This window comes from Argentina silus, assembly GCF_951799395.1.
Source record: "Argentina silus genome assembly, chromosome: 13".
Lineage (NCBI taxonomy): Eukaryota > Metazoa > Chordata > Actinopteri > Argentiniformes > Argentinidae > Argentina > Argentina silus.
In genome coordinates, this window is record NC_139667.1 from 5142448 (window position 1) to 5156260 (window position 13813).

At 51.1% G+C, this 13813-nt stretch overlaps 1 protein-coding gene across 2 annotated transcripts in view; it reads left to right on the forward strand.

The window, feature by feature from the left end:
* Nucleotides 1-13813, forward strand: part of mnat1 (MNAT1 component of CDK activating kinase) — a 31195-nt gene that overhangs the window by 16143 nt on the left and 1239 nt on the right. For both annotated transcript variants that reach the window (XM_083683064.1, XM_083683065.1), the window contains exon 8: nucleotides 1764-1885. In XM_083683064.1, the coding sequence (XP_083539190.1) occupies nucleotides 1764-1885 (122 nt within the window). The remainder of the gene's footprint in view (nucleotides 1-1763; nucleotides 1886-13813) is intronic.

The window sequence follows — 13813 nt, forward strand, 5'->3', positions numbered from 1 at the left end:
CGCGCTGAAAGACAGAAAGAAGATGGATGGAGAGAATGAGGGAGTGGGAAAGAGAGGGAGAGTGGCTGGTCTGGGTTTCATTAGCTTGTGGTGGGCTTGCAGTGTTGTAGGGATGGCGGGGGGGGGGTTGGTCAGTCACTGGCACCACAAGGTTAAAGGTTGAGTGGCAGCAGCAGAAAAAAGTGTGTGTCTTGATCCTATTATCACACAGTTTTGCTCGATATAGCCAATACCACTAATGAATTGTGTTGATGTGTGTTGTTACGCAGGGCTGTTCGCTGTGCTCCATGCCCAGCGTTGGTTATTTTATTGTCCCTCGTCCGCTGGCCGCGGCCTGGTGCATGTGAGAGCAGCCGTCTGAGGCCCTGGTGCACATGTTAGTCGTTTAGTTGGTGTGTGTGTGTGTGTGTGTGTGTGTGTGTGTGTGTGTGTGTGTGTGTGTGTGTGGTGTTATGGCTCCCTTTTTTTTTTTTTGTTCCTTCCTCTCCTTCACTCACTCCCTCTCTCCTCAGATGGTCTGTTTTTGTTTAGGCCTCATCTCTGTTATTTATTTTATTTTATTGTTTTAATGCTCAGTTTGTTTCATTGTCATCCAGACCCGGTCGTTACCTTCCTTCCAGTCAAACTGCTGCTAATGCCAAATTAAAACATGGCCGGCCCTCAGTGGAAATTCCCCCCTATCGCGGATAATGGCACCAGCCCAAATCGAACAATGCAGCGACGTCCTGAAGACGTATCGCGTTTCTCGCCCGGCGGCCATGGTCAAGGGCATGAGAAGCTGATGTCCCCGTCTCGACAGCGAGGCAAGGCAGACAAATTTGAAACCCCTCCTCTCAACATTTATGGATTGGAAGAGAATATAAGCAGATATCAGATCTGTTTAGCTGAAAGCACAGTCTGAGGGCTTACAGTTGATTGGAGGCAAAGTTGCAGTTGATGCTCAAGCAGCTTGCGCAGCATGTTTCTCTCATTGGAGGAAACTTTACAGATGGATGATGTCGTTTGCCCAATGCCTTCGAGCTTGTCTAGTGGCAGTGATCTCATCCAGGTTAGGTAATTGGTTGGCCAACCACTTACACATGATGTCGTTTCTCGATTAATCAACTCATGGATCCTGTTGATTGGCAACTGATTGTAGTCACACACATGTGCAGCACACTTCCTCTCTGCAACACACATGCGTGAATACTTACATCGTGTACGTTTGTGTGTGTGTGTGGGTAGCGTAACTTGGGGCAGTCACACGCCACACACACACACACTCTTTTTCACTCTCACTCACACCACACACACACACACAGTACAGCTCTCCTCCATGGTTTTGCCTCCTTCCTGTAAAATTAACCGAGTCATTTAAAGTTAGTCTAGTCTAGTCTAGCCACATTGGTCTACCACTTCAGCTAGGCCGCTTCATCAGAACTACTCAACCGAACCATTTAGTCTTTTATCTGTCACATACTGTACTCCCTCACTGACCTGGATTTGGTCTCTGTCAAAACCACCAGCACTCACAACTGAAAAATGCAGTCAGACATAACTGTCGTTTAAAAACCAGTCAGTCAAGGACTGTTGGTTGTTTCCTCAAGGGTTTGATTGACACAAAGCCTATTTCATTCAAATGGTTTTCCCCTACTTAAGTCATTATCATTTCCATCACTCAGTACAGTATGTTAGACTGAGACAATGAAGATGACATGTTGTGTCCTCTCTCTCTCTCTCTCTCTGTCTCTCTCTCTCTCTCTGTCTCTGTCTCTCCGCTGCAGGGGCAGACTGTGTCACTGCAGCCATTGGCCAGGCTAGAGGAGGTGCTCTACCACTACCAGCCTATCCACATCGACACCTACGGACCGCCAGTGCCTGAGCTGGACCAGCTGGGACGACTCGGGTAAGGAGACGGTCGACACACCTGAACAGCAAATACACCAAATCCAACTGCCAGTGGCCCCAGCCCCAGCACTGATATGATACATATTATTCAGAGGAATAGGCCTGGGTAGGAGGGGGGTTGTCCTATGATCAGTAGTTTACACAGGACACTGTAGGAGGACTAACCTAGCAGGGAGAGCAGCCTTTGAGGGGGACGGGGGGGGACGGGGTACAAGTAGGCTGGAGGAGAGGGAGTGGCAGACAGGGAGCGGGGGCTGGTTAGGCCTGCTCTGTAACGTCTGGGTCGTTCCACTGGAGTCGCCCCTGATTAGCTGTGAGAGGGGAGCGGGGTGTGGTGGTGGTGGGCGGGGGGGGGGGGGGTTCAGTAGGGGCTGGGACAGCCTGCGTTCCCCTGCACCAGCCCCCACGGTGCCTCCTCAGGACCTGGTCCATCAACACACACAGGAAGTGCTTTCCCCCACGGTCCCCTGGGCCAATCACTCAAGAGTGGCCACTGGCTCAGTACACACCAAACACCCAGCACAGCCCATCCATCAGACAGCGCCCGGCAGTCTGCACAGCCACAGCCTGGCACTAAGGCCCGCCCACTGGCTTAGAAGGCCAGCTCTCATTGGGGGGAAATAAGAGACCCTCATCATAATTCATAATGACCCCCATTTAGCAGGCGTCACATTTTGTGTGCCAGTAATCTTTTTTTTTTTTTTTCAAAGATGTTTCATTGTTTCAAATCATTTTTTTTTTTTTTAAAGATTTAAAGTTTCATTTTCGCTGAAGATAAAATGCACTATTGATTTTTAGTTTGTTTCTCAATCCCATTTACGTAATTAACTCTAGTGACACCAAATTGAAGTCAAACTTTTCTCTTAAAGGATTGCAGGAAGGTTTAGGAAGAAGAAGGGATACTTGTATACATTATGTATGCAGTGAAATGCTGAGGGTTAGGTTCTTTTGGTCCAAGCCGATCAATATGCAGATGAAACACATTTAAAAATGATTGCCGCATGCTAGAGCTGACCGTGGGGAGGGGTGGGTTGGGCGGTTGGGGCGGGGGGGTGGGGGGTGGGAGGGGCAGTTCAGGGGTGTCAGCAGTTCAGGGGTCCTGGAGGACTGGTGCTGGGAGAGGAAGGGCTCTGCCACTGAGATAAATGAGGCTCCGTTCAATGAGGAACACCAGTCCCTCTGGTGCAGACAGGGACAGACTCGCCTAGCAGTCTGGCAAATAAACCACAACTCCCAGGATGCAGTGTGTTCTGTTAGGCAGAGAAGGAATACTGCTGACACTTCTTGCATTGTTGGCAGTTTGTGATTCAGCTAAGTTTGGGGTTTATACACACGTGCCAGAGCGTACACACACCACACGCACACACACACGCACACACCACACCCACACATATATATACACACACACACACACACACACGCACGCATGCACAGGCTTAGTGTCACATACACATACAATCACATGTCCCACTCTCCTTTTTCAAGCCACAAAAGTAGTCCTATGATGTGGTGAGTTAAAAGGCGTGTGGAGAACAGAGGGAGGTTATGAAGAGGCTGGAGAGGGTGAAAGTGAGTCCTCAGTACGGAGTTGGGCTACAGTCCAAGTCTCCTGACCTGTGAAAGGGTATTGGTTGGTTGGGAGGGGGGGGGGTGTGTGTGTGTGTATGTGAAGGGGATATGGATTGGGGGTAGGGTCTTATTTTAAAACAGGGCTGTTTGTCTTGGTCAGGGCCAATGGTGACAGCAGCACCACGGGTGATTTGTCTTGGACAGGGGAGTCAGGGGGGGACGGGAGAGTTGAGCCTCATAACACCCCCTGTGGCCTCTGGGGCCAGTCTCTGCACAGGATGTCCAGGCATCACAAGGCTCAGTGGAGCCTTGCTTTTTATTCAAGAGTCTCCCTCCTTTTTCTCTCCCTCCCTGACTCCCTCTCTCTCGTGTGTGTGTGTCTGTGTGTGTGTCTGTGTGTGTGTCTGTGTGTGTGTCTGTGTGTGTGTGTGTGTGTGTGTGTCTTTCTCTCCCTCTCCCTCTGTCTCTTTCGCCTTGTCCCTTTGCCCCCCAAAAAACCGCAGGAGCGTTACGCAGCTGCCAGGAAAAGAGGGGCCACGCCTCTCTCCGCTGTCTCTCCCTCTCTCTGCTGTACCTGAATAAATATGGGCTGAGCTGGGCTCTTATTAAAGACAGCTGCCTCAATACTGGGGGAGAGAAAAGGCTGCATGTTCAGGCAACGGGGCCTCCGAAAGTGTCCATTCAGCCTCACCCGTCCCCCCCACAACACACACACACACACACATTAAAAACACACTTCCCTGTGTGTGTACATGTGTGTATGAGCAACCACAGAGGGCAGGCACCCTATAGTGTGTGAGGTTTTATGAAAGTGCTGTATCACTCGGTGTGTGTGTGTCAAGGATTGACACATACAGTAAATGGCGATCCAGAAATAACAGTATTGAAAATACCTGTTGCAGTGCTTTACCACAACAGATTGTGTGTGTGTGTGAGAGTAAAGTCTGAAGGTGTCGTTTGACCCGGTGGTCTACCTTCATCCCCTCCTGGGTTGAGTTGATGATGGCACCTCAGCTCAGCTTCTAGACTCGTTCCCAGTGGCAGTGGTCTGTGATCTTGGCCTGAAACTCTCATGGCTCCCACACAGCTGCCACACACTGCAGGAGGGACACTATGTCTGTGTCGATTGAAAGAACCTGAATAGGAGTATGGACATTTGTATTCATGTAAACACATGTTACTGTTTTGATGTGCGTGTTTGTTAGAGAAGTAGATGTTTGTTTGAACCTGAATGTTCATATATTTTGCAGAAATGAAGAAAGGGAGCATGTTTATATGCACTTGTCTTTGATGTACATTTTGTGTGTGTGTGTGTTTCTGGTACACTTCCTAAGCTCTGACTGTGTAGGCGATGAAAGACCAAAGATCTCTGGAGCTCCAGAAAAGGAGGAGGAGGGGGGGGGGAGAAATCTTGGACAAGGACAAATCGTGTGGGGGGGGAACAGAGGGAGAACAGAAATTGGCAGCGCAGCACTCAAAAATTCGACTAAAACCTCAAGTGCTGACAATGAAAGCTAGAGAGAGCAGTTGTTTGTGTTGGCGTAGGTTGCCCTGAAATTAGTCCATCTCTCTGACAGGGGTTGCTCAACGCGCTACGCTAAATGCCAATGTGGATAATATTTTGAAGTTTTGCTCCCCCCCCTCCCCTCCCAGCACTCTTTAATTGGTGGAAAAAGTGAGGTTTCGGTTGGGAGCGGTTGTCAAGCGTCCGTCTCTCGTCGCCGGGGAGAAGGGGAGCAGCTGAGCGAGCAGCGTGTTTAGTCTGGAGCTCCTCTCCAGGGGACACAGCAGCGCTGCAGACCAGGAAGGCCTCTTCAGACAGTCCCCCAGCCCCAGACAGTCCCCCAGCCCCCCAGTCCCCCAGCCCCTCAGTCCCAGCCAGTCCCCCAGCCCCAGCCAGTCCCCCAGCCCCCCAGTCCCAGCCAGCCCCCCAGTCCCCCAGCCAGTCCCCCAGTCCCAACCAGTCCCCCAGCCCCCCAGTCCCAGCCAGCCCTCCAGACCCCCAACCAGTCCCCTAGCCCCCCAGTCCCCTAGCCCCAGCCAGTCCCCCACCCCACAGGAGACAGGCTGAAGGGTTACAGATTTGGGGTCTGGGGGGAGCGATTGTGGCGTCCTAGATGTGATGGGGAACTTTGTCCTCAAGCTGCTATAGGCAGCAACCTCCCATAGTCTGACTTTCTCTGGTCTGGTTTCTACAGGCCTTTTCTTTGTCATACACACACACACACACACATGCGTTGAAGGTGTACTGACTTGAGGCCTGCTCCCTCAGCTGGCTGAGAGCCAGAGATTAATGGGTCTTTGAGTGATGGGCTCCTGCCTGTGTTCTCCACATAGTCGTCTTGCTGCGTGTGTGTGTGTGTGTGTGTGTGTGTGTGTGTGTGTGTGTGTGCGCATGCGTGTGTGTAAGAAAGAGAGAGAGAAAGAGAGCGAGGTGGAGAACTGAGGCAGTGTGAGCTGAGGAACAGTGACAATCCTAGACTTCTGGCACCCAGCTCTCCCAGCTCTCTCTCACGCGCTGGCCTGGCTCCAGGACTGGCTCCATATCTCTCTCCAGCGCCGGGCCTTTGGGGCTCCTAGTCCTGATCACTTCCACTGACCCCGGTTCTGCAGGATGTGGGAGTTACAAGGTCAACCAAACCTGGCTCACTAGCCTCGGTGACCTCTGACTCCATGCTTCCCAGCGCTCCCCTACATTACACAAGGTTTAAGTATGTTTAAGTCTGTCCAACTCACTCTTTAATTGTCCTGCTCCCCCCTCCCCTTCTCTCTCTCTCTCACTCTCTCTCTATTCCCCCCCCCCCTCTTTTTGGGTGTTTTGTGGAGAAAATCCACGGGACTGTGGAGAGCGGGCGTGTGCTGGGCAGTGGACTGAGGGACCACTCCAGAGGAGTGTTTTGGTTTTTCGAGAGAAAACTGCCTGAAATGGCTTTTCCATACGGCCCTGGCTCTCTGATCCCTGCTGGGAGCAAATCCATTTGATGGGCCTGGGGGCCTGGCGGGGCAAGGGGGAGGGGGCAGGGGTCGAAGCCTGGGGAGAGAGGTCTGAGGCTGCTGGAGGACCCGGAGGGCTGTCCTGGGACTGCTGTCTGAGGAGAAGGAGAGTGGCGAGAGCAGAATGATGGCACCTCCGAGTGAGGGGCTCTCACACCCACTGTGCCTCACACACACACACACACACACACACACACACACACACACACACACAGAGCTTTGATGCCTGAGTTATGGGCTGGTTGAAGGCGAGAGAGGCTCCGGCTTGTATGACCTCAGATGAACTCCCCGAGAGCAGTATCGCCTTTGATCTCCTTTTATTACTATTAGATACTGTCTCGCAACACTTTCTCTGCTTTCATTAAGCCAATTAAAATATGAAAATGGCTGCGCAATAAAAATGTGTTTTATAAAGAAAACCGTTAAATAAAAACCAGCGTGTGTGGGTTTTGTCCCGGCAGTAAAATGGTCTTTCACATGTTTTCTAGTAAGTTGCCAAAACAGTGACTGCGGTACGTTGCGAGGCGGACCTGAGGCACGTTGGTTGGTTGGTTGGTCGGTCGGTCGGTCGGTCGGTCGGTCACCCAGACAGCGTAATGTCTGTTCCTCAACACCCCAGGCTGCCAGGCTCGGGCGGCGGTTGTGCCACTGCTCTTGTGTTCGCTGAACGAAGCGTTGGGAGAGTGGCTGACCTCTGCAGTCTGGCGCCAGTTCTCTGGATGCCCGGCTCTCTGGATGCCCAGTCCTCTGGATGCCCAGTCCTCTGGATGCCCAGGTCTCTGGATGCCCAGTCCTCTGGATGCCCAGTCCTCTGGATGCCCAGTCCCACTCCGTGTTGCGCTTAGTGATGTAGCTTCAATTCTCAGATTTGACACATTTGCATAGCCAAAAGAGACTGCAGGAACTAGGAGTGTGTGGGAGCCAGGGCGTTAAAGCAGGGGGCTATTTGACTTGCAAACAATGTGTGTGTGAGCATTGGTTCCCGGCATCACTCGCCTCGACGTCCCAGATGTGACATTAGGGCTGTAGGGGATCGCTGGGTCTTCTCCCCATGACGAGGGTTGCTAGGTGCTGCTTCCAGGAATAGTGTGTGACTGACTGCTGCTCAGGGCCTGCCTACCTGCCTGCCTGACTGCCTACCTGCCTACCTACCTACCTGCCTACCTACCTACCTGCCTACCTACCTGCCTACCTGCCTACCTACTCCCATCTTCTCTATTATCCTGTCTGTCTCAGTAAACAAGACAATAACAAGCACAGCCTGTCTAAACCTGATCTATTCTACTGTAGTCTCCCAAATGGATCTGTGCAAATATTGATTCTCTCCTTTGGCGAGTATGAGTCATCGTGAGCACAGTTGATTGCCTAGCTCTTTATTGGCAGAAGGCGTATTACCATTGTCTTTTTTTTTTTTTTGAGAGAGAGAAAGAGAGACTGCTGCCATTCCCCCAGTGTGTATTCTGGGCCTGCTGTGAGCCGGGGGTTCTGAAGGAGGGGTGTTTTTGGTGTTATTGTTTTTCCTCTGAGGGCCGGCCATGTGCCAGCCCCTCCCTCAGGCGGCGTCCCCCCACACGGAACAGGCCAGCCAGAGGGAAGGAGACACCATTGGCCAGGGATCTCCTGGGGTAGCTGCTGCTGCTGCCTCCCTGTTTATTTGTGGCGCTGGCTGGAAGCTGCAGGCTGCAGGGTCAACTCCCATTAGAGAGAGACAGAGAGAGAGGGGCTATTTCTCCTGACTATTTATGCAACTCACATACTGATATATACTGTATGCAGGGTGTAAAGCAGGACTGGGACTGTCAGTCAGGGGTGTATGCTTTGATCTCACCCATGGCACTCTTCACCCTGCGTGCACACACACACACACACACACACAAATACTCTCACACACACAAATACTCTCACACACACAAATACTCACACATCACTCACTCTGTCAGTGGACCTCTGTGTGCCTTTGCCTCTCCTCCTTCCCCCCAGGGCCAGGGCTCAGTCAGTGATGTACTGGGGGATTAGCTGGCTCATTTTCCCCTCTAAGAGCTTCGGAAAAAAAACAAACTCCTGTCATCTGGAGCTGCGCTGTGGGGACTAATTGCTAATTGTAGTACTTCTCCAGTATGATGTATGAATATTCCCCCCCCCCCCCCCCCCCCCTCTGCTTTTGTGTGTGTGTGTGTGTCTCTCTCCCTCCCTCCCTCCTTCTTTCTCCCTAATTGAAATCCCTTTGCTTCTCCCTATTGCTTTAGGTGCTCAGGAAACTGATACCTGTGTGGTAGAATCCACATGGGGAAACTCTATTCTTCCACAGTGTACCAGTGTTCTATTCCCAACATGTTACATGTGACAACCAACGCTCCCTTGAGGTGTTTGTGGGTGTGTCTGGTGTTAACAGCCATTCAGTAAAGAGCATATGCCCTTCCATTGTTTACGACTCCATTTGGTTAACGATGACACTGATGGCATATAATTATCCCCCGCCTCCAGCCCCCGTTATCCTCCCAGCTCTCCAGGGGATAGGTAGACGCTGACTCTCTGCTAGGCATCTCAGTGACTCCATGAGACGGTTGGTTCCTGTATCAAGTGGCTAGTTTGTGGCGGGCTCCCATGCCATGGCTGTAGTAAACAGTCAAGCCAGTCTTCTGTGTCAGGCAGGCTCCACTGCCCCCGTCAGGCCAGACAGGGGAAGTGCAGGTCTGTGGCTGTGAGAGATGGCGTCCTGGATGAGCAGTGACAGGTGAAGCTTGGTGAAGGAAGTAAAGTTTAGTTTTGGGGCGTATGCAAGATCGGCTTACGTCCTTTCACAATGCCTTCAGTCCAACGACACAAACAAACAGTGTCGTTAACGCACCTCTCCTCTGATTGTGGTGAGCTGTCCTTCAAGGGTTCTGTACACTGTCAATCACCGCAAATGAGTATGTATTTCTATAAGCGTTAATGTCAAGTGTCATACAATGCTTGTGTTAACACTCTAAAAGTGGTCCCCCCTTAACTAAGTGTTACCGATACCCCATTTGGGTCTGAGAGAAGCGTACACCCTCTCTGTCAGTGGCGCTGAACTGGTAGTGATGATAAGATACATGATAATGGATAAGGGGTCGATGGGGCTGGTGGGTGTATGATGTCATTGCACTGAGACTCCCCTGTACAACTTGAGATTTCTGGCCGTGCCGTATCCCGATGGCTGAGCGTGATATCTCACACTCTCGTGTCCTGGAGGAAACCCCATCCCATGGTAAACGAGACTGACCTTTGACCCCGTATGATGAAAGGCAGGTGTTGACAGATACAGTATACCTGTGAGAGTGTTCTATGTTTGGCTCTGCTGCAGGGGGCTTTTGTTTCTGGCCTGGGTGAGTTCCAACGTTTTGTTGCTCTCGCACCTTTCTGGAAATCCTGGGTTGTTGTTTCGCAAAAATGGAATGCATTGTTGTCATGTTCATTGGTATAGGAACACACACACACACAAACACACACAAAGGCACAGGCACACACACACAGGCGCGCGCACACACACACACACACACACACACACACACACACACACACATACACACACACTTAGCCCTGCACGGCGGTGCTTTTGCTCTCAGGGTAGAAGGGGGGGTGGGGGGGGGGGGGGGGGGGGGCGTGCTGTGAGTGTGTGTAACTGGAGCTGCCTTTGGAATGCAGGGGGTGTTTTTGGAGGAGCGGGGTGGAGTGGGGAGGGCTGAGGGAGGCGGGGTGGGTGATTAGGGGGTGACAGCTGAGTGCTGACCCCTCTATAATGACAAATCATCCGGCAGGTGTGTGACTCTGCACCCCCACCCCCCTCATTCCCAGGCCAGGATTCCCAACCGCTGCTGGAGCAGAGCGTTAAAGGAAGACTTCCGGACATGAGGACTGCTGTCCAAGAGGCTCATGACTGCCCTTTCAGAAGTATGAATCAGGCTCTATATAGATACCCCGTGCCTACCAACCACCCTAACTCTCACCAGGGGCCTCAGCACTGCCACGTGAGGGCCCCCACCGTAACCCACGAGCCACTGAAGCCCTTCTACTGGGCCCAGTCTCTGAGAGAGATGAAACATGACTTGAGTCTTGTCCCTGCTAAACAGTGTTGTTTTTCCTCGCAGCAGGCATAAAGAGTAAGGATAGTGTTTTTGAAAGTAGTGGCAGAAGGCTGGGCTCTGTGTCTGCCATGAGTCATGCTCACCGAGGACTCAATGGGACAGGCTCTTTGATCCTTTGTAACAACTGCCGTCCCTGGATCAGAGTGTGTGGTTTGGCAGCAGACAGGTGCTGAGCTGGAGGCTGGTCTGGGGTCAGTGGCGAGACCTTTGTGAGAGTGGAGGAGCAGACGGGAGGAGACGGAGACGGAGACATACTGTAACAGCAGCTGCCCATCAATAGACTGAACGCTTAAGTGATTCATGCTTTCTCTGATGAGGAAGAGGGTCCATTATGCAGTACGGTACCCTTGTCTCACTCACAGAGCAACTCATTCATAGAGATTGGGCTCCTAAACCAACCTCATCTGGTCACCACCTCAGGTGCACAGTGACAGTGATGTCTACAGGTGTGAATGCAACCAAACCACCTGTGATTAACCCAACAAGCAGCATTGTTCCAGGCTGCTCCAAATGAATGCATAGTTTCTCTCTGTCTGTGTGGTTTGCCCGAGTACCATCTTTAAGCAGGCATTTTTAACATTATATCTAGGCCTCTTTTCTTTCCATTCTGTCTGGGTTTCCCCCACCTCTCCTCCAGACACATCCAACACGTGGAGTCTAGACAGGGGGCCCGAGCCAGCCTGCCAGGCCCTCGGATATCTGCCCCAAACCAGGCTGTTTTCCTTCTGCCACAAACCAGGCTGTTTTCCTTCTGCCCCAGTCCCGCAGCTATTTCACAGAAGAAGCCAGACACCCTCCCTGTCTCCGCCACATCGCTCCCAACACAAAGACAAGCCACACATTCTCAGCTGGAAACCACGCGGAACCTTCCGGAACATTTCGGCACTTATCTTTTCACTTTGAATTAGAGATGGGGCTCCGTGTCGTTTTCCAGGCAACGGGAGCAGGGACTACTTTTGGGGTCCCGTCGGGAAATCCAAGATGATTATTAGCGTTAGCAGGATACATTGCCCAGGTATTCCAGAGTTTCCAAAACCAGAGAGGAAAAATGCTGTTAGCTCCAACAGTTTGGAGGCTGTTGGCTCTCAGAAAGTGGTGGGTGGCAGCACAAATACTGAGAGGTTCAAGAATAATATTGTGATTACTGTATCACCAGTATTGCCAGTGAGAATACGGTATTGTTCATTGTGGGAACTCACTGGTCCAAGACGCTCATGTTTTTTATCTCTTACACTGTGATTATTACAGTCAGCTGTGTCCTACTTCATTTGACTTCATTGTTTATTCAGAAATATGTGGCAAAAGAGTTCAAAACTCTCTGAAGTAGCGTAGAAAGAGGCACTGGCCTATGAGGAAGAGCTCCAAAAGAACCACGAGGCCTATGCATTATCTTTCTTTGTATGGACTAAAGAAAACCTCTGTAATCACCCACGCTGACAAATTCAGTCTCACACACACACTGTCATTCAGTGTCATTCAGTCATCTCTATCGCCCCCCCCCCCCACCCCCCCCGGCGACAAAATGGACCAGTCCAAAGTGACCCATATTTACCCAATAACAGGAGGCTTTGAAAATGCCCAGATCGAGTTGCAGCTAATGCTCCAGTGGGGCCCGGAGAGTGAAAGATGTTACCGGCCGAAACGACTTGGGTTTCAGGGCCCTGTGAACAAAAGGCAGCCCAGTCCTCCGAGAGAAAGAGAACGAGGGAGGGAGGGGAGGGGGGGGTTATGAGGGCGGGGGGGTGGGGAGGGGGGAGAGGTGTAAGTCTAACTTTGTCTCAGACGATACACGGTAAGCTGAAACAGTAGCAGAGCTGGATCAGAGCACTATGTATAGTGTTAAGTGTCTTTCAGTCACTCAGTGTATGTTGTGGTCAGTGTCTTATGTCTTTGTCTGTTTAAAAATGTCTGGCTTCTGTCTGTCTGTGTTTGCATTGTCAAGTACAGTCTAGCAATCGAGTTTTTCGAGTGTGTGTGTGTGTGAGAGAATAGTGGAGCTCTGGGAGGAGATGCACTTACAGGAGCAGAGTTAATGGAGCTGAACTGAACCAACCTATGGTGAGAGGGGTGAGCAGAGGGCAGACAGGGTTAGTTTAAGGGCTGTAGAAGATTGGTGATGATGATACCCAAAGGTGATTTCACTTCACATCTTCCATCTCACTCCCTCCCTCCCTCCTACCATTATTCTTTTTTTTTTTCCCCTCTCTCTCCCTTGTGCTACCCCCCCTCCCCCCCCCCCCCCCCCCTCTCTCTCTCTCTCCTTAGGGGCAGGCAGGTATAAAGTTACACAGAGCTCTCAGCTTTCTTGGAAGGAATGACCACATGAGTAGCTCGGGGATTAGATTAGCAGGAAGAGCAGTCTTAGCTGGTCTTGAAATAGCCCACTTTTTCACTGTTGAAAAGGCCCAGTACAATATAATCAATAGACAGCACTCATCTGCTGTGGGGAGTGGAGCAGGAAGCCATCTGAGAAGGACTCCCTCAAGTGCTCTGTGAAGGGCAGGCTGCAGGAGCTTTGGTTTAATGAAGTTATTATTAATCACTGGCTCGCCTGTTTTGAGCTTGTGTGTTGTTTCTCTAGTGGATGATGAGTGGTCTTTATGTAGAAAACCTGATCGCCGTCTCTTCTTCTTCGCTGCCCTCGTACGCTCACTGTGTCTGGGACTCACCACCCGTCACCACGGTTCATGTTCTGTGTGGGAATGGTTTGCCGTGTGCTGTGCTTTACTCAAGTCACGTAAACGTACAACAATGCTGGAGAGTTGCTGTTTGAACACTCTTTTGTTTTCCCCATGTACGTTATGGAAATAATTGTATTTATATCAGGTATGTACATTTACATATAGACACATACTGTACATGCATGTAGAACATTTTAGTTTTAATCAAAAGAAAAACACACACACACACACCAACACACTCACACACATACCGGTCACGAATGTAATGCTCTCAAGACAAATCTATACTCCCATACACACATTCTCTTTACTTGTCTGTCTGTCTGTCTGTCTGTCTCATTCTCTCTCTCACACACACACACACACACACACACACACACAGTCCTCCTCACTCCCACTCAGTCTCTCTGGGCCTCCCCACAGGTGTTGGGTTACCCTGTAAAGCAGTCCGAACCGGAGCAGGAATCACAGAGGGCTGTCTGTGCGCCCGCTTCCTATTTCACTTTGAAGTTTCCCCAGCTCTCAGAGACAGGGGCCACAAAGCCTGACTCGTGTGGGAGCTTTAGACCTCTC